The 21138-nt window shown below is 30.3% G+C and overlaps 2 protein-coding genes across 3 annotated transcripts in view; one reads left to right on the top strand and one right to left on the bottom strand.

Annotated features, from left to right (window-relative positions):
* Nucleotides 1–4249, top strand: part of LOC106457513 — a 69246-nt gene extending 64997 nt beyond the window's left edge. The window contains exons 14-15 of the mRNA XM_022383496.1: nucleotides 909–988; nucleotides 1848–4249. Coding sequence (XP_022239204.1) covers nucleotides 909–960 — 52 coding nt within the window. The 3' untranslated portion in view covers nucleotides 961–988; nucleotides 1848–4249. The remainder of the gene's footprint in view (nucleotides 1–908; nucleotides 989–1847) is intronic.
* An 8299-nt stretch (nucleotides 4250–12548) lies between these two features.
* Nucleotides 12549–21138, bottom strand: part of LOC106457518 — an 18638-nt gene continuing 10048 nt past the window's right edge. For both annotated transcript variants that reach the window (XM_013916944.2, XM_022383484.1), the window contains exons 5-9: nucleotides 20296–20501; nucleotides 19128–19175; nucleotides 15012–15183; nucleotides 14710–14823; nucleotides 12549–12632 (exon numbers count right to left, since the gene is read on the bottom strand). In XM_013916944.2, coding sequence (XP_013772398.1) covers nucleotides 12591–12632; nucleotides 14710–14823; nucleotides 15012–15183; nucleotides 19128–19175; nucleotides 20296–20501 — 582 coding nt within the window. In that variant the 3' untranslated portion in view covers nucleotides 12549–12590. The remainder of the gene's footprint in view (nucleotides 12633–14709; nucleotides 14824–15011; nucleotides 15184–19127; nucleotides 19176–20295; nucleotides 20502–21138) is intronic.

The following is a 21138-nucleotide window of genomic DNA, read 5'->3' as shown; positions in this document are numbered from 1 at the left end:
ACCTGGACACATTTCATGTAGATACACGTCGTAGTACGTACCTTCTGTAATATGTTGCACATTCAGTTATACTGATGCTGTCAACTCACAGACATACCTTGACAACAAATACTTTTATAACACATCTGTTTTTTAGGTAAAACAGACTTGTACGTTTTAATACAAACTTGACACATTTCATGTAGATACACGTCGTAGTACGTACCTTCTGTAATATGTTGCACATTCAGTTATACTGATGCTGTCAATTCACAGACATACCTTGACACATTTCAGGTAGATACACGTCGTAGTACGTACCTTCTGTAATATGTTGCACATTCAGTACCTACAGTAATATATGTCACTTTAATGTTTAATGAATATACGAAAAACACATAATCATCAAATACAATTCATCCTACTGTGAGAAACCTGGTCTTGTATTTTTTGGTCTTTTCCTTTTGGTTACCAATAGATAACGGGATTCCTTAAAACTACCATAGTATACAGTGTTTTTTTGGACTTGGCTTTCTTTCATAATTGGTTAGTCTATTGTACTTTAATGATTAATACTTATAAAGTTTTTATTTTAAACTTATATTTTGAGGCAGTTATATTTGTAAAATAAAATAAAATATATTAAAAATAGTTTTTGATATTTCAAAGATGGTAAAATTAAAGTTAAAATTCCTATTTCATTTATTTTGGGAACTACAGGGTTTTAAATGTATCTCTTAAGGTGAATTTCATTGGATCTCTAACAACTAAAAAGTTAAACACCTTTTAAAAGTACTGTTTTTTGATTTTCAGATAATTGATCCATCCATGTGTGCAATTTAACACACCTGTTGGAAAGAAATATACTTCTTAAACAGGCCTAATTTATAGATCTTAGGCATAACTAATACTATTTTTTTCTTTTTAAGGAAAGGTGTGCAAGGGACTAAATTATTCATATCATCATTCAAATTCTTTTGATACCAAGAGACAGAAGCAATTCGGAAAGGTAAAATTTTTCTAAAAAAACAGATTCAATGGTTAATTGTATGATCCATTTTGCTTTTATAGTGTGTAATGTTTCATCCTTTACGTAATTATTTTGACATGTAACTATTTTTTTTTCATCATTTTATTCATTGTAACAAAATAATCTTAGGTACCTTTATAGTGAGGTTTATTCCTCACAATCTTGATCTGCTTAAATGATCCCAATCAAATACATATTCAATGAATGAAAAGTGTTATATTCACACTTCCAAATTATATAGAAATCCAGATTCACTTTTGAATATTTTAAACGGTTTAATTTAAAAAATGCCATGTCAACATCGGCACATTTTGGAATTCTTTTTTTTATTATTATCATTACAAAATGTATTGGCATTTAGTTGAAAATTTTCATTTAGAAAAAAAAAACAAACAGAAAAGTAAATTCTGTGATATTGTTAAGATTGAAACTTTATTCAGTTCAACTTGTTTCAAAACCTTACAAAATCTTAACATGCTTGTGAACAATCAAAGTATATTCAGTAATTCTCATACTTTGGCAGTTAAAGTACTAGACATCATCATATTTAATGATCGATAATTAGCATTGTACTAACAGATTAAGCCATGTACGATCTTGATAATTTGCATAGTATCACAGATTTTATTTTGCTATTTAACTTCAGGTGCAAATAAGTAATTCTAGTTGTTTATGGGTAAATATCTTGTAAGCATTTCAAAATTTCGTGTAGTACCAGGTTTTATGTTGCTTGATGTTGTTATACATCCATAACTTTTTACAATAAGCAAAAATAATGTATTTGCTTATAATATTTTTGTAACAAATAATTTTCACTCTTTTGTGTCCCTTCTGACAGGTGTCACCGTAACTCCCTGTTTTATGTTGTCCAAGTTTTCCCAAATGTGTCAGCTGACAGTTGTAGTGATTTTATCTGTGATCCACATTCCTACAGTTATTGTATCAACTATGTTCAAGTCAGTTATTGTATCAACCACGTTCAAGTCTTTGTAAGTTTCACCACAAACCAGACTTGTGTTATTCATGTATATTGTGCAGGTTTGTGTTAGTCATATGTAAGTTATCATATTGAAGTCTTTGTGTTTGTCATTCTATGTAGAAGACATTAATTTGCACGAACTTTAAAAATTCTAACCTGCATGTTTTAACCTTACTGACTCTCCAGGATAATCCCTGCTGCTACAGAGCTCCTTGTTTCAATTTATGGGATCTGTTCTGCTGCTACAGAAATCCGTGATTTAGTTGTGAGGAATGTTCTGCTGCTACAAAACTCTGTGATTTAGTTGTGGTGAATGTTCTGCTGCTACAGAAATCCGTGATTTAGTTGTGGGGAATGTTCTGCTGCTACAGAACTCTGTGATTTAGTTGTGGGGAATGTTCTGCTGCTACAGAACCTCGTGATTTAGTTGTGGGGAATGTTCTGCTGCTACAAAAATCCATGATTTCGTTGTGGTGAATGTTCTGCTGCTACAGAAATCCGTGATTTCGTTGTGGTGAATGTTCTGCTGCTACAGAAATCCGTGATTTCGTTGTGGTGAATGTTCTGCTGCTACAGAAGCGGACAAGACAATGACAATTTACAGAATCCAGATTAGCTCTATATTTTTGAACTCAACTTTTCATGAGGTTCTGTAAGCCTTAGTATGGAATCTTCATGAACATTCTTCTGTGGTTAGTAATCACACACCACAGATGGAGCTTAAAACCACCCTTATTTTCTTTATAATGATAATTACAATCCAAGTATTCAAGCCTCATTATCAGACCCTTCTTTCTAACTTTTTGTGTAGTGTATTGCTACTTTTTCAAACATCATGGTATCTTCAGTGTAACAAAAGCTTGGAGTGTGCCTTCATTGCTAATTGTTACGTTTCACCAAATTACAAGTTGTGTATAAGCAATTGTAATGTTAATATATTTCTTAATGGTTACTAATTGTCAAGTTTCACCCATATTAACCAGTTGTCTGCATGCATCGTCATAGTTCATATTAAACTTCTTGTATATTGATTATTTTATTTTAGAATGTGTATAAGTTTTGTCTTATAATCAACCCTTGTATGTACTGCATAACTTCTCTTCATTCACCATCAATTTAACTTAGTCACCATGTGATCTTAGGATTTCAGTTTTCCAAGTTTTATTCACTCAGTATTCATAAACTTATGTGATTTCAATTTTCCCAATTAAAACTTTTTTTATCAAAATGGACTGATCAACCACTATTACTTGCATGCAATTAGAATGTTTCAATACTCCATCTCCACTGTACACTCTAATGTCAACCCCAGTAAGTCTGTCTGTCTTTGTCACAGAAATTTTAAGGAGTCACTTTCCAACTTTAAACTCTGACTGGACAAGTGGAATATGGTGATTATGTCTTTAACAAGATAAATATTAGTGAGTTAATAGTTTGGGTTGTCAAAGATTGTAACAAGCAAAATTCTTGAACTGTTGACATAAACCTTTAGATTTTGTTTATTTCTTTTTTGTACTATGTGCCATGAATACTTGTAATTAAGACTACTAGTGAGTGATACCACACTGTCCAATGTTTGATAATAAGATAGCGTATCTCTTTGTAATGATAATCCTATTTACAGAAGGTGCTTTTACTTATCAAAAAATCTTACTGCTGGAACTTCCTATCACTTTTACTTATTATTTTTGTTTACTTTTAAGCTATTAATCATGACATTGTGTCTGTAGCTTTATCAAGAGCCATGACTGTAAATAAACAGAAAGTCACTTGATGTTTTCACCCTTGAACTGATGTTAACCTTTTAGCAAACTGCATGCAAGACGACTAGAACAATTCCCTCCCTTCAGATATTTAGGCTAAACTTCCTAATGAATACCTGTTAATGAGCAATTGTAGTTCCAGAAGTTGCTTTGGTTAAGTTTGTGAAAGTTTAATCTTTGTTACCCAGTTTCTCCTATAAAGCCTGAAGTGTACCTATTTTGTAATGTTTAATACAATATATTGGATATCCTAAAAAAACAGCATGATTATGAAATTAAAAAAAGAAGGTTATGAGGGGTGTAAGTTAAATATATTTAAAAAATATTTGTTGCCTGATATCTGTAAACTTGTAATGTTACCAAAAACCATAATACTTGATAATCATAAGAAATGTATAATATTAAAGTTGAGATTATGGAGCATAAAAAACTAAATGTCAATAAATCATTACACTCTCTAAATCATAAAAAGTAATATTAATAAATTATTATGCTCCATAAAGAATAAAAAACTAATGTCAATAAACCATTACTCTCTCTAAAGAATAAAAAAGTGATGTTAATAAATTATTATGCTCTCTAAAGAATAAAAACCTAAATGTTAACAAATCATTACTTTTTAAATCATAAAAAACTAAATGTTAATAAATCATTAAACTCTTTAAAGAATAAAAATCTAATGTTAATAAACCATTACACTCTAAATTATAAAAAAGTAACATTAATAAATCATTACTCTCTCTAAAGAATAAAAAAGTGATGTTAATAAATCATTACTCTCTCTAAAGAATAAAAAGTAATGTTAATAAATCATTACACTCTCCAAATTACAAAAAAATCATGTTAATAAATCATTACTCTCTCTAAACATTAAAGATTACTTTGTCACATACTTTCAGCTAGTAAAATAACGTAATGTTTTGTAAATTACCCATTTTGGGTGCTAACTTTAACTTTATTCAAATAGTGGAATTAGTGATATGCTTAATACTGGAAGTTAACCAATAGTAAAAATGTTGTATGAATTATTTGTTTAATAGTTCACTATTACATCATATAAATATCTTGATTTTTATATAGCATCTCAAAATGAAATGATTTTTGCTTAGATTTGTTTTATTTAAAAGAAATTAAATATATTTTCATCTTCTTTAAAAGAGTTAGATTATTTACATAAAAAAGCTTTGTTAACCTATTGAAATTCTGTTATTGTTTTTTCTTTTAAATAAAATACTCGTTTCTCTAGTCACGATGTTTTAGAAATTCCCAGTAAGTCATTATCATAGCCACATAAAAAAGAAGTTATAAGAAGAATGCTGTCTTCTAGTTAAAGCAGTTATGTATTTTGCTTTTTCAATTACACATCAGAATATATGTTAAATACATATACCTATTGACAGTTAAAACTTTAACTGAGCATGTGGATTAATCATTTATTGGTAGATTATTGTAATATGTAGTGATAGTTAACTGAGAAAGTACTCTATAAGGACCTGTATATTTTCAGTGGTAAAGAAATTTTCATTAAAACCAGTTTTATTTAATTATGACAAAAAATTAATATATATATAAATTTCATCTAAGCTAACCTTTGCTATTTTGTGTTCGTAGTTAGTTCTATTTATTTACTTTGCTCTTATTCTTGAATCTCAGTTTTAATCTTATTCTTTTAATTTTCATTTCATCTTGGAATTCTCACTTTCAAAGTGAATTTGTTTGTGTACTTACCATATTTGATCATTTTTCTATTTGTTACTTGTTGTTGACTAAATATTTTCCTGCAAATAACACTATACAATTAGACATATTTTCATCACTGAATGTGTATTTTATGAATGAGAAAAATCTGAGAACAAATTTTTATTGGGGGTCGTATACTTAATTCTTTCCTTTATAATTTCAAATTGTGTGTCATTTAATCATAATTTGTTTTCCAAAATGTAAGTTTTTGCATTGTATTGCATCTAATCTGACAATGTACGAAACTCAGTGGTAGCTTATCACTTGACACTAATAGTGTTATTGAAATACTTGATATTGCTGGAAAATCACATATAATCCTCTTATTAATGAGAAGTTAAAAATTACTAGTATTACTGCATTGTTTATTGCTAAACTAGTGGCTCAAGGTAAAAAATATTATATGCTATATTTATAGTTTTTGTTGTTACCTGCAGATTGACTATTCCATTTCAGATGAGATAGATTTTTTTTTTAAAAAAAAGGTATTATATTATAGACAGTGTGTTCATAACATTACACTGACACACTCTAACATTTCATGAAAGGCCTTTTTTTGTGTATTATGCTTTCATGTGGTGCTGTTGAGACTTTGTTAAGAAACTATAATCATGAAAAAGGTCATCTTAATAATGATAAAAATTCATAAATAGTATTCGTTCTGATTATATTTGTTCTGCCTCTTCAAAGTGATAGCACATATACAATTTGGCACATTTGCTATATAGTATGGAAAAATACATGTAATTACTCAAAACTAAAGTGACCAGGTATATTTAATCTAAAATTGGGGACATTATATTGAAACAGAGGTAACAGTTTAAGCTTGGATTTAAATATTTCCCTGATGTCAAGAGACATCAGAAACTCAACTTTATACTCTGAAAATCACTTCACTGTGTTGTGAAACCAATATAAAATAAACTTAGTCAGTAAATGATGAAATTACTTTAATTTAGTTTCAGTGAGAATAAAATTATTACATGTATGTAATAAAGTGTACACTCTGTCACAAAAACAAGCTTTGTACTTAAATTTTGTCTATTTAGGGACTTTTTGTTTGAAAGACACTGCTTTAAAATTGGTATCATTTGATCACTTTATCCAAAACGATACAACTGATACGTTTGTTCCTAGTGAGAGCAGTATCATTTTAAAATATTTAAACCAGTGACTCTTGATAATGTTTATCATTGTGTCTGCTTTGTTTTTTTGACAAAAGAACTTCTTTAGAAAGTATTCTACTCATTGATAAATATTGTAGATAAAATTATATTTTCATTATAATGGAAGCCAATATTAAAAACAACTTGAAAATGCTTATTTGATAAATTATGGTGTAAAGAATTCAAATAAGAAAAATGTTTAAAATAACTAAAACCTAAAAAAAAAGGGCTCTAGCCAAATGTAAGTACTTTTTAACTGAAGTTAAAAATAATTTGTATGTCAAAAAAAGTAACTATAACTGCACAGTTAGTAATCTTTTTTTAAACTACAATTGAAAAAAACGTGGTTAATCAGTTTCTATTTAAATTTTGTTGTCACAGTTTATAATTTTTTTGAATTATTCAATTGTACCACCAGCTCTTGAGTTATTGTAAAATTTTAATTAATTTTTTTGTGGTTCAGTAGCTTTAATGTAGTAATAAAAATATTTTTTTATGAATAGAACTTAATCTTTCTTATTGCAAGTTCAAACATTTTGGTTAATGGCACATCTAAGGGTATACACCAAGTTACTAAATTTTAAAAATAAAAGTTTTAATTTAAAATAGTTCTAGGAATTATAGTCCATGTATATATCTATATATTATTATTTAAATTGTCATATAATGTAAAATAAGTAATTAAAAGGTTGTTAAACTACATATATTTTGTAAGTTACCATTGATATGAAAAAGGGGTATAACTAGTGTTTTTTTTTAAAACATTGACAACACAAATATTACACTATATTTCAGTAACATAAAATACATTTGACTATGAAACCACTTTGGATTCATTTGCTAGATTTTCCACAGATAATTTAATTGTGAAGAATAGTGTTACCATCTGTAGATGGGCTTTGCTATATATTATTAATGGTTCATTAAACAATATTGGTACTTTATTGTGTTGCATGACTCTTTGGGTGTAGAATGTCTAAGATGGTGGGACACGACCTTATAAGACTAATAATTACTTAAATCAGAAGTCAACAGCATATTAATTCTGTATTAGGCCAGTAAAATAATCAAGTCTCACAGTGATGTAACATCAGATTAGAAATGTTATACTTGTGAGAGAGACATAAAAGTATAATGAGAAATATACAAAGAATGGAAGTTACAAAATGTAGGATGTCACTTTAGAAAACAAAGTGTATAATGTACTTTCAATTAATTACTCTTGTAAAAAGTACACATAATTTACATAAATTATGTATATTTAATCTCAAAATTTATATGGAAGAACAAAAATACATATTTTTTCCTCTTTTTTTTCATTCAGCATGCAGGCTATTTAGTAATACCTTGAAAAAAAAAAGGAATTGGTGTAATGACTTACAACACTAGAAATAAGAGATTTATACCCATGATACCACTGATGCTAAAGGTATGATAATTTGTGTACAGCACTTCGTGACATTTAGAACAAATAGGAAAGTGCATTTTCTGTCTTTCATGTTGACAACTTGAGGCCATATATTTGTATACTGGTCCTATTAATCAAGCTGTACACTTCATCATTTCTAATGCAGTGTGGCCACAGCAGTAATTGCCTATATACATGCATAGATATTTGCACATATAACTCGTTTCCACTGCTGTTCCCTAACTTAATTTTACATTTTCATAGGGTTTAATTGCATGTTGATAAAATGTCAACATTGCGATAATTGATGGCCTAAAACGAAACTTATTCGAGAGCATCTTCTTTACTGAACTAGAATAAAACTTTCTACTTACAGGTTACATGGTGATTTGCTCCAGGCACATTCTAAAATCCAAATAAAAATAAATATAATTGAGCATGATAATTTAAAAAATGAATACAATTTAAGATTACCTTGGAAAACTAGGATCATTGGTGCCTTTATGTTTTGGGACAAATCCCTTTATGATAGAAGCAAGGCCATTTTTTTTATAGGCAAATGAAATAATACCAAAGAATAATTAGTTTGGCTGTTGGGAACTACAGTAATACCATACAACATTCAGCTTGGCTGTCTAAGAATACAATAACAGTATCAAACATTAGCCAGTTTGGCTGTCTGGGACTACAATAATAATACCAAACAATAGCCAGCTTGACTGTCTGGGACTACAATAATAATGATAATACCAAACAATAGCCAGCTTGGCTGTCTGGAACTACAGTAATAATATCAAACAATAGCCAACTTGGCTGTCTGGAATTACAATAATAATACCAAACAATAGCCAGCTTGGCTGTCTGGAACTACAGTAATAATATCAAACAATAGCCAACTTGGCTGTCTGGAATTACAATAATAATACCAAACAATAGCCAGTGTAGTCCCAGACAGCCAAGCTGTAGTCTCAGACAGCCAAGCTGGCTATTGTTTGGTATTATTATCCCAGACAGCCAAGCTGGCTATTCTTTAGTATTATTAAGACAGCGAAGCTGGCTGTTCTGTAGCATTATTACTGTAGGGGACTACAGTAATAATACTAAAGAATAGCCAGCTTGGCTGTCTGGGACTACAGTAATAATACTACAGAACAGCCAGCTTCGCTGTCTTGGACTACAGTAATAATACTAAAGTGAGTCAGGGACTGGTAACACTGTCCAACAAGATTAATTCTCTACCAATGAGCTATCCAAGAGTGCAAGCTGTCCATGTCGGTGTTCATTTATAAAGCCTCTTGCCACAAGTATGAACACCATACTATATTTTTGGTACAAAGACCAAATCACAGACTTACAATTACAGAAGTCCATTAAGAACCAGTGAAATAGTAATATTATTATACTGTAATAATTAATACTGAATATTTTGTGTGAAAAATCAGTAAGTGAAAAGTGACTTCAGGATCCTTGACAAACAAGGTTAGTGCTTTAACACTGAGCTATCCAAGAATACGTATCAAATTAAAAAAACAATTTTATCTTGAAAAAAACTGCAAAGTTTTACAGGTTTGTGAAAAACGTAGGAAAAACTAAATAGCCATGAAAAACCTTAGAAATAAACAGATGTTTAAAAGCATATCCAGGGAGTTCTCACCAACTTGAGCTCCTCCCCTCTTGTCTCAAGATGAATGTCAAAGTTCCCAACCATTTTTTTTCGGTTAAGCATATTTGTGCTCGTTTTCAAGCTGTTCCGGTATATACGTAACGATACCTTTATGGGCAAAGCCATAGTAGTGATAAATGACGTATTTGTGAAATGTACAATGGTCTTTATTTTCCTCGATTCTGTAAGAATATGTCAACCACACGACCAGTGCCAAAAAGGCCTTTTCACCCAATACCAGGGCTCATCATAGTTGTGGTATAGGCACTATTTATATCGGAAATTTCACAAGAAACAACTATTATAGTACGAAATAGATTAATTAAGTGATATGTAATGGTTAAGAAAACATATGAAATGTATGCACACACACACACACAACAAAAAAAAACTCAAAAATATTTATTTATCAACACTGATATGAAAGAAACTGTTCATTTCTTTCTACATAATATAAATACTCACAAAAATGAGCAGTTACTGAAACTTTAGATGTTTTAATCTGATACGAAAATGTTGTTTTAAAATTACAATTCAACTCAGCATGTTACTATAAACTTGCCTTTTAACAATTGTGTCCAACACTAGACAAGTTAAAAGATCAGTCATTATATATTGACAGAGAATTATAATGTACACAGGTGTTACAATTTTTGGTCTGTGTGGAGTTATAAACCTTGTTCGCAAGTTGTTTGAAGCTTTAAAATCAATAGAAATATTACATTTACTAGTCAATGTAAAAGATTCAGTTACTTGCAATGCTATCTAGTAATTAAAAACAGGTAATTTTCAAAATACCTGAATGCCAAATTTTGATTTTATTTATATGTGTTTACATAAATAAATAAAGATCTGCTTTTGTGGTCCATACTCAAATGTTTAAAACACAAAATTTAAATATATATATAAACATTTTCATTTTTGTATCTTTCTTTTTCAATAACATTTTTTTTAAATACACAGTAACACAGGATAAACTGACCCTAATAGGGTAACAATCTGAAGTCAAATCAATACCTTTACTATCAACTCTCCAAAAAATTCATACCTTGCAAGTCAATTAAGGAATTAACTTTAAATCCATTTGTGTTTCTGTTTCCAGCTTAGGCTGAATACAATCATAATAGTTTAATCAAAGTTTAGAAAGAGACAGGCCTTTATAAGTTCTCCAAGTAATTAGTTTTTAGATGATAAATACAATGGTTATTTTTTTTGGTCTATAAAAATATGAAATACTTTAAAAAGTAATACAAATACAAACTAATACTTCAAAAACCACCTAAACTAGTATGTCCAAGTTAAAAATAATTAACAGATGAGACAGTAATATGAAGAAAACAAAACAATTTATAATTCTTTTTGCAATGTCTGCTAAAGAAAAAAATCTTGATATAAGATATTCTCTCATTATCTTGTTTTTCTTTTACGATGTATTGTTATATTAATTTCAATAAAATCAATTCTACCATTTTGCTATTAAAAAAATAATATGGTTGACCACTGTCTTTGAAATGATAAGAACTTATGAAACTGAAAAGAATATATAATATACCACCAAGTTATAATAATTTCTAATATTATGGGATTCAAACAGAACATGCATGGATGTTTATAATATTATAATTATTTCAACATTGAAAACAGTGTACAAAATTAACCATTCAGACAGTGATTCTAGTTGGTCAAGCTATTAAATACACCTAACAATGTTAAATAAATAGCAATACTTCTTTCAGATTTAATGATGGAAGCATACTGCTAGGTAGATTTAAGAATTTGAAATCCATTTGAAATTTATAATAAGTTAATAATTAAAATAAGGTCATTTTGGCAATTAATGTGTTTCAACCTTTTTAAAACAGACTTATCAGTTTTTAATAAATTTCAAACTTTGAAAATTAAGACACATTTCCGTATTAAAGAAGAAAAAAAATTTGTATATGTAAATATATACACAGACGCACTTTGTCTTTTTTTGTGTATCAAGCTAAATCTTTTTGTAATTTATAAATGAACTGCAAATAAAACCATATTACAACTTCAGCAGTTTTTTTTTTTTAACTTTGAAAGCAATCTTTGTACTGTGGCATTAAATGTATTGCTAAATGATGTAACAGTATTACTTAAATGTACTTATAACTGTTTTAAAAAAGTGTAAACAGTATAAAAAAAAAGATTTTTAATGAATCTGGCGTAAAATAATGACAAAAATATTGGTTATATATTTCAAGTACCAACTGTACATACACCAACTAAAAATTAACACAAACTGTCATAAAACAATGAAAGCAATATTAAAAAAAAACGTTTAAGCTCTGTCATAAAAAAACTACGTAACTTCCATTACTGATTTACTTATGTGGTCTTTGAGACGAGCAGATCAACGACGTTCACGGAATAATTCCAATTTCAATCAAATTCATTATCAACAGTAATATACAAATTTTAGACACTTTAAGTCAGAATTTGGTCTTCAAACATCTTAATTTATGTACATATAATGTCAAAACAGCCCAAAAACCCTTTGACAAAGAGAATGCTGCTGTTAGGTTCTAATGTTACTTTTATTTATCTGGCCTTCAACTTCTCGTACACAGTTTGTTCTTCCTGAAAAACTCCAAATATAATTTATTTAAGAATTCTCGTGCAAACTCTAATGTTGTGAGCTTTATTATCATAATATGACCTGCATGAAATAATAACTTATGAACAAATATAAAGTGATGAAATTCAAAAAATGAATTACTAACATTTTTTTTTTTTCTTATAAAGTCCATGCTTCATTTCAACATATTTCTTACAAATCTTTAGCCATTTTTCAAATTTCCTTTGTGCAGGAACATCTTGAGTTTTCTCAAAACTTCACTGGTATAACTTGTACTGCACACCAGCATTTTCTAAAGTCTTTTAAAGAGAGAAATGCAAGTTTGATTATTTCAGTTTTTAGAGATTTTAAAATCATGGCAAGACAAAGTAACAAATCATCCTTTAACCAGGCTCTTATCTCAGTTAAAAGTACTGGCTCTTACTTTATTGCTTTAGACTTACCTACTATAGGTTGCATTGCATTTTACGAGTTGCTTAAAATTGGAATGCAGAATGATAATGATATTTACCAACTGCACATAACATTGATAATGTCAATAGCATCTCAACCATTACTGTGTCTGTCATATCCCTGCCTGCCTAAAAAGTCTTGTACTGAGCGAACGGTCTTGTCCGGCACTGGATATAGAAGATATAGTGTGGTTGATGTATTGTTACACCTTGTGTGGTTGATGTATTGTTACACATTGTGTGGTTGATGTATTGTTACACATTCTTCTTTACTGAAGCTTAAAAGTTCTTAGAATTTATTAAATACAAGCTACACTAAATGCATATTGGTTCTGTACAATAACAGTCAATGGTTTCTATACAGTATAATATATTAATATGCTTAAAAATACAATATTTTTAACTGGAATATTATTATGAACACCATCTTACCACACAAAAGTATATATCATAAATAGGTGTCGTGTGTAGAGACATCAGAGTAGTACACATACACAGCCATTGCTACTCAAATTCCTGTCTTTCTACATGTCTCGTGTGATGATAATATTTTTACACAATCTTTTGTTAAATTGGTGATACTTTTTTAAAGACTTGTCATGTGTAAAGAGACAGGAGACAATCCTATAAATACTGTGCAACAATGTGAGTTTCTTTTACCACAAGAGGACATAGACTTCTCCTAACCCATAAATATAAATCATATTTACATTAAGTTAACTAACAGACACTTAACATCACAGTAACTGAATACTGTAAGTATTCTCTTTTATTTATTTTCTTTTACTTTATTACTGAGCATTGTCTTTAAAATTATAAGAACTTAGAAAAGTAAAGAAGAATGCAACAAAACGTCAACAAGTTATAATGATTTCTAACACTACATTGCTTCTATTTATTTAATGAAATCTTCCCATTATTACTTTCCACCTGAAATCCCAGGATTTGATAAGTTCTAATTCTGTTTGGCAGCGTACTTATCCTGCTGCACAAAGCTGGTTTTGTAATGCATGGTTTATGTTCATACACTCAATGATGTACTTCTTTACTACTAGTTTGGTTTTGGTTTTAAAATTTGCACAAATCAATAAAAAGGACTAATTGCACACAATCAACCTTAATATTGAATGAACAGACTAGAGTGCAGGCAGCTAGTCAACAACATCTGTGTGTCAACCTTAATATTGAATGAACAAGACTAGAGTGAAGGCAGCTAGTCCACAACATCTGTGTGTCAACCTTAATACTGAATGAACAGACTAGAGTGAAGGCAGCTGGTCCACAACATCTGTGTGGGTTGACTAGCTGCCTTCACTCTAGTCTGTTCATTCAATATTAAGGTTGACACACAGATGTTGTTGACTAGCTGCCTTCACTCTAGTCTGTTCATTCAATATTAAGGTTGAAACATCCACTGTTAACTTTTGGGTTACTCTAATGAAAGAGTGGGATTTAACCATCACTCTTATAATGCAACCATAGCCCAAAAGTGTGGAAGCATATTTTTTGTGGCAAAAACTGTAAACTGTGGATGCTCATATTCACAGTTCAGCATGCTAACCACCAGAACACAACTGGCCTGCTTTAGAATGAACATCCAACCCAAAATAAAAAACTGATTTCCACACTCTTAATGGAATAATTTTCTATAAGTACTGAGTATTTAAAGAATTCTTTGTGGTTTAACACATGTTCAAGTTTCTAGATATCTTAAAGACATAAAATGTTGGTGTTAGAATATACCTGAGTTATACAAAATGTGAATGTAAAAGTATTTCCCCAAGGTGGAAAATGCCAAAGGACTTTACCATAAGTTTGCTATAAAAAAAAAAAAATCTAAGAGCACATATAATACAGCCAGTTTTTAATCCTTTAGTTACTCTTTGTTATAGCTAATAAGTCACATCTAGGACTTCATACTTACTCCTTCATAGTGGAGTTTGACTATACATGGCCTCGTTGTTGTTTCACACAGATAAAGGTGACTTTCAAGATCAGGTAATGTTGAAACGGAATCATTCTCCTGAGAGATACTGGTCTGTAGAACAATGAAAAATACAAAGGTTTTAATGAAAAGCAAAGAACCTAAATATATACAAAGAAAAATCCAAAACTTCCAAACCACAATTTGATATGCACTTTGAACTTTGATAACTGAAACAACATGAAAATCAGTAAACACAGAACTAAACTAGAAGAATCATGTTAATGGTCAAATGCTATTACCTCATCTTCTGAAGTGGAATCTTCTACAATTTCCACATCCTCAAATTGATGTGGCATCTCTTGGACTTCCAACTGGTGATCATCAAAATCACTAAGTGTTGCTGGTTCTGTACGATCAGACAAACCACAGACTTCTTCAGTTTCAAAGAAGAATGGTTGAGATTCTGCTGGCCTATCAAATGTTTTGTAAAGAAAAGTGTCTTTGAAAAAACATCCTCTAATTCTATTCCACTTGTCTTAGTGAATGGTTTGTTTACCAACACGAGTATAAAATCAAGAAAGAAAAAACATTTTACTCATGAGATTATTTCCGTTAATTGTACAAAACTTCTGTCCTCTTTTTACTGCCAAAGATTTAATGCTGATCTTAAAATAAAACTGTGACACTACTTAGCTCATTATTCTGAAATCTTTATTTTTCCCCTGTGCTCAACAGTATGGTTATAATTGTATATTCTTCTAAAATGGAGTTTTTAAAATATAGAGCAAATAACTGAAAAATTTAACTATTCTATCCCCATTTGAGGACAAAAGAAACAGTACAGGTATTGAAATTTTTGATACTCAAACATTCTTATGCTGTATCTCTTTTTGGGATGTCACAAGTGCCTTGATGTTACAAGTGCCTTGAAGTCCCACATTATACACAAGATTCTTTATCATTGGTGTTAACCTCCTCTGTTCTCCTGTTTGTAATTTCAACTGTTTTACCAGTCTTGCATATAGTAAATTTTGCTAACCTTGTTGTATTTAATCTCTTTCATAGATAGTTTTTACTCAAATTTTGAAAGCAAAGATAGATGGTTCATTTAGGTCTTAGAGCAGTATAATCTCTTATTGTGTCCACATTTTTTTCATGAGATGTGAAATCATTAACAGGGGCAATGTGTATCTCATGTTTGATAGTGTAACCTCTACAATACAGGCTTTAAAGTTTTTTCTGAACACTGGTAGATCTTGATACACACATTCTGTTAGATTCGTGTGATGCCACTTCCTATCCCCCCTTATGAATAGAATACTTCACCATATCTTTTCTAATTCTTTTGCTGGAAGTATAAAGCATTTTTATATATTTAAGTCCTAAAATAGGATTAGAATAGATTCTTTTGGATAAATATTTACTGTTTTAATTTCTGAACAACAATCTTCTGTAGAGCTGAAGGTTGGAAATGTTGAGATGAAACAACTTTGCATTGATGAAATAACAACCATCATAACAATAGTCTCCCTAATATCCAGTACATGCTAATAATTTAATGAATTATTTAGATAAAAATGTTTAGTTACGTAAATTCAGGTATGTTATTTTGTGTTTGATATATAGCTGACATTGACAAGAATCTACCTTAGGACCTCTTTAATTTCTTATTTATCTTACTATAATGAATGTAGTGTGTATGTCAGTATCTATGTATTCAACCAAAACTCTTGCACCATCTACTGAATGGCACCACAAACAAAAATCCACAAAAACTTCACACTTTGGGTATTCAAGATTCAGACAGTTAGAAAAATAACTGTGGTATGTGCAACAACCATTTCTTTATAATAGAACACAACTTGAAATAAAAGTATTTTCCTCACAACAAGAACACGACTTTCACTAGGACTGTACGCGAGTGTTTGATTATATCTTTATTGATGTAATTTTTAAACGTAACACTGAGAAACTGAAGTTCTTAAATAAATTATCATTTTTTCAATAAAGGGTAGCACTTTTAATATATGAAAACATTACAGTTTATATCAGTAAGATTTATGAAAATTTTGAGCTCAGTAGATTGAATCATTTTGATGAATGAGTTGCATAATATTAAAGAAAACAATCCAAACACTTTCCCATACAGTACTTCCCAGAAAAAAAATCCTTTTTCAGAAAATGTTCACTTCTAAATTTTTTTCAAGGAGGTATGAATACTATGATTAGTAGCTATTAGTTCAAACAGTCGCCCATAGGGCAGCATTTCTGCTAGTATAAATAACTGAGTAAATGCTAGTCATTTAGCATTAGACTGTGTGTTGATGATACTAACTTATTTATAATTAATAATAATTAAATGTATTTACAACCAATAGTTAATAGGAGAATATTTAATACAGATAAACTAATGCTAGCAAAAAAATTACAATTAATTCTAATAAAACCACTTACATGACTCTGAGAAATAAAATATACATACAAGTTGCCTGGAGATAAAAAATGTAAAATATTTATATTAAATAAATTACCTGGGAGTTATTACTGATGATAGATTAAGTTTGAAACATCATGTAAAGATTAGTGCTAAGTTTCTAAAAACTGCTAATAATATGTCAAAATCTAGGTATATTAAATCTGAAATTTTACAGATAGTTTTAGTTTAATGTGCACTCGTATATAATCTATTATACCAATACTCAGTTTTATCTGTCCCAAAAATGTGTGCACACCTTACAATCTAAAGTGCATACACAAAAACTTTTTTTTGTCAAGACAAGTAAACAAGATTATGATTTTAATAAAAAGTAATACATAAAATGGAATGTTCAGATTGTCATAAATGTTATATATAAGACAGAATGTTGAGATTGTCATAAATGTTATATATAAGACAATGTTCAGATTGTTATAAATGTTATATATAAGACAGAATGTTGAGATTGTCATAAATGTTATATATAAGACAATGTTCAGATTGTTATAAATGTTATATATAAGACAGAATGTTGAGATTGTCATAAATGTTATATATAAGACAATGTTCAGATTGTCATAAATGTTATATTGGTGAAAATGTGCACAAATTAGATGCCAAGTTAATAGTACATTATCACTTTATGTATTTGATATTTTCGTGAAAGTTTGTGTGTAAAAAAAAACAAGCAAACATAAAATTAAGAAAATTATCCTAATTAAAGAATTAAAACCATTATTAAATAAAATGGCAGGAATTAATTTATATGTATTTTAATATTTTAAATCATCATGACCATATTATCTTGGTGTATTTAGTGTGCTGTATCATCAATGCTTTTATCACCTGTTTATGCCATGTTTAATTCATTGATATTTTATGTTCTTTCTTTCTTTGAACCTCATTTCTTGGTGCTTTTAATTCTCTCATTCAATAAGACATGTTAACAAAGTTTTTTTCAAACCTTCCGTCTTGCAACGAGTAGAGAAATGTAACTGATGACAAGCTTAGTCAGGAATAAACAACATTTTAAATATGTATCATAATGACATGGCCAGGCTGTTAGGGCACTTGACTCGCAATCTGTGGGTCGTGGGTTCAAATCCCCATCCCACCAAACATGCTTGTCCTTTCAGCTGTGGGGGCATTATAATGTGACAGTTAATCCCACTATTCGTTGGTAAAATAGTAGCCCAAGAGTTGGCGGTGGGTGGTGATGACTAGCTGCCTTCCGTCTAGTCTTACACTGCTAAATTAGGGACAGCTACTACAGATAGCCCTCGTGTCGCTTTGCGCGAAATACAAACAATTTTTTAGGTGTTAAAATGTTGTTTTTCTTGATATCCTTGTTGATTTTAAAGTCATTTTTATGGCCATCCTAAAAAATTGAAACACGCAGTGTTTGTGGATGAAGATACACTAAAGTAACATTCAGTGGTTTCCAATACTAGCTGAAAGACAATAGGAAGAACAAGGGTAGTAGAGAGACCTAACTGAAAAGAAGTAGATGAGGGGGCTGGGAGCAAAGTAGAGAGAACCCAAAGAAGCCACCTAAAATAATTAAACAGTATAGAGAGTTTAATTACAAACCCTTCTTGAATTGAAGGCCATCCTTAACAAAATACAAATCATTGGAGAAATAATAAGGACCCTAAGATCTCGTAGAAATACAAGAAAGCATGAGCAAATATATTTTAAGGACAAAGTCCTTCCAAACAGATTTAAGAAAGTCAGAAATACAAAAAAAAAACTATCCCAACCAGAAAAATGGTACTTTTAAAACTTAAGTCAGGAACACTTGGACTAAACCAACACAAATTTATTTCAAGAAAAAGGGTACTTTGAAAACAGACTTAATCAAAAATACAAGAGGGCTAAGCCAACACAGATTTCAAGCAAAAGAGAAGGGATGAAAAGTAAGACTATGAAAAATACTTACCTGAAAGGACTTTCTACTTCAGAAATAGGGGGACCACTGACAGGAACCCTGTAAATAATTTAAAACAATTAGATGAAAATAAAAACAAATATGAAGCTCAATCTATCATTCAATTTACCATTTGTCACTGAAATTTGTAGAATTCCATCCATCATTAGTAACCCTGGATAAGGGCAAACTGAGGAAACAAGACTAGGCTACATATAATTATATAAAGATTTATTAGAACAAGAGAAATAGACAAAGCTGGAACAAGTTTACAGAGTGAGTTCAGTTTGTTATGGACTTCGCGCAAAGCTACACCAGGGCTATCTGCGCAAGCCATCCCTAATTTAGCAGTGAAAGACTACAGAGAAGGCAGCTAGTCATCACCACCCACAACCAACTCTTGGGCTACTCTCTTTTACCAAAACATAGTGGGATTGACTGTCACATTATAATGCCCCCACGGCTGAAAAGGCGAGCATGTTTGGTGTGACGGGGATTCGAACTCACGACCCGCAGATTGCGAGTCGAGCACCCTAACCACCTGGCCATGCCAGACCGAGTGAGTTCAGTACTCTTGTTCAACACCTACAAGCTTCCTTAGCACAAAATGCCAAGAATACACAAAAGACTTGCGATTTACATAGCCACATCCATAGGAAGAGAAACAAGCTTCCCAATAAATGAAGTAAAGCCACAAGTATCAACAAGAGGGAAAGAAATATTGACAAGAATTCATGCAAAGTAAGAGAAAAATGATCCGAAACAAGCACACAAGGAAAACTCAAAGGAAATATTTGACAATGTGATTTTGTTTTATACATTCTATAATCTCACCCGTACAGGTCCATTTATGCTGATCTTGTCATTTAACATTTGTGGCATAACAAAATGAAAAATTATAAATTATGCAACTACTGTGAGGTTCAAACAAATACACAACTGTATCACAGAAAGGTCAGACGTGTGTAACTACTGAATTATTTATCACAACGTATACATTGCCATTACTATTACTTATCTACCAAAATATGTACTGGAATTAAAAAATAAAATACTGTAGTTTACAGACAACTTCAGAAATAAGGAAAGGGATACAATTATCAAAGACTTTAAAACTCTCGAGATGTATTTTTAAATTGGCGATCTATAAAAAGTTCTATAAACTGAAAACATAATTTACGCATGGTTGTCCTGAGATGAGGAAGGTATTTCGGCAAGTGGATCAAGGCAGGACATGATAGAAATGTTACCCATATCTTGATGGCCCAAATTTTTTATTAAAGTTAAAAATTCAGCTTCTGATATGTCTGGTGTCAGATGGTCCAGAAGAATCTGGATAGCTGGATCACTAGAACCAGCCAAGTCTTCCTTGGCAGTGAATTGGATCTGAAATTATATAATCAACAGAATTAATCATTAACAAGTTTCATATAACACATATGACCAAACTGACAAGTTTTATACAAGATGTTTATATATATATATCACCAAACTAACATGTTCTATACAGGATGTTTATACACATCACCAAACTGACAAGATCTATACTGGATGTTTATACATATCAAATTGATAAATTCTATAAATGAGGTTTATACATATCATCAAATTGATGAGATCTATTTATAAGATGTTTATGCATATCACCACACTGAAAAGTTCTATACAGGATTTTTTTTCTCCAAGTCTATTTGTTTCAAGCGACACGTTTTATTAGGGTCGTGTAACCAGCAGTAATGACACACACAAGAAATTTGGTATATTAGCAATTTACAAAAAAAAATTAGTTAAAACATTAAAAAGAAACTGATCTAAAACCAACTTGAAAATGGAAACAATTTAATACCATTGATGAATGTATCAGCTAATGTTAAAATATCAGATAACTAGCTCTTCAGATAAGTAATTAGTTTGTTACAGGTTTTAACCCTTTCCAGATGGGTCACGGGTGAAAGGCCATGTTATTGCATTTGTTGAATCACATTCAAAATTTTATTGAACTACTATTTCATGAATTTATGTC

This window comes from Limulus polyphemus, unplaced genomic scaffold (assembly GCF_000517525.1).
Source record: "Limulus polyphemus unplaced genomic scaffold, Limulus_polyphemus-2.1.2 Scaffold341, whole genome shotgun sequence".
Lineage (NCBI taxonomy): Eukaryota > Metazoa > Arthropoda > Merostomata > Xiphosura > Limulidae > Limulus > Limulus polyphemus.
The sequence above is the reverse complement of the archived record's forward strand: the minus strand, read 5'-3'. Positions and strand labels throughout refer to the sequence as shown.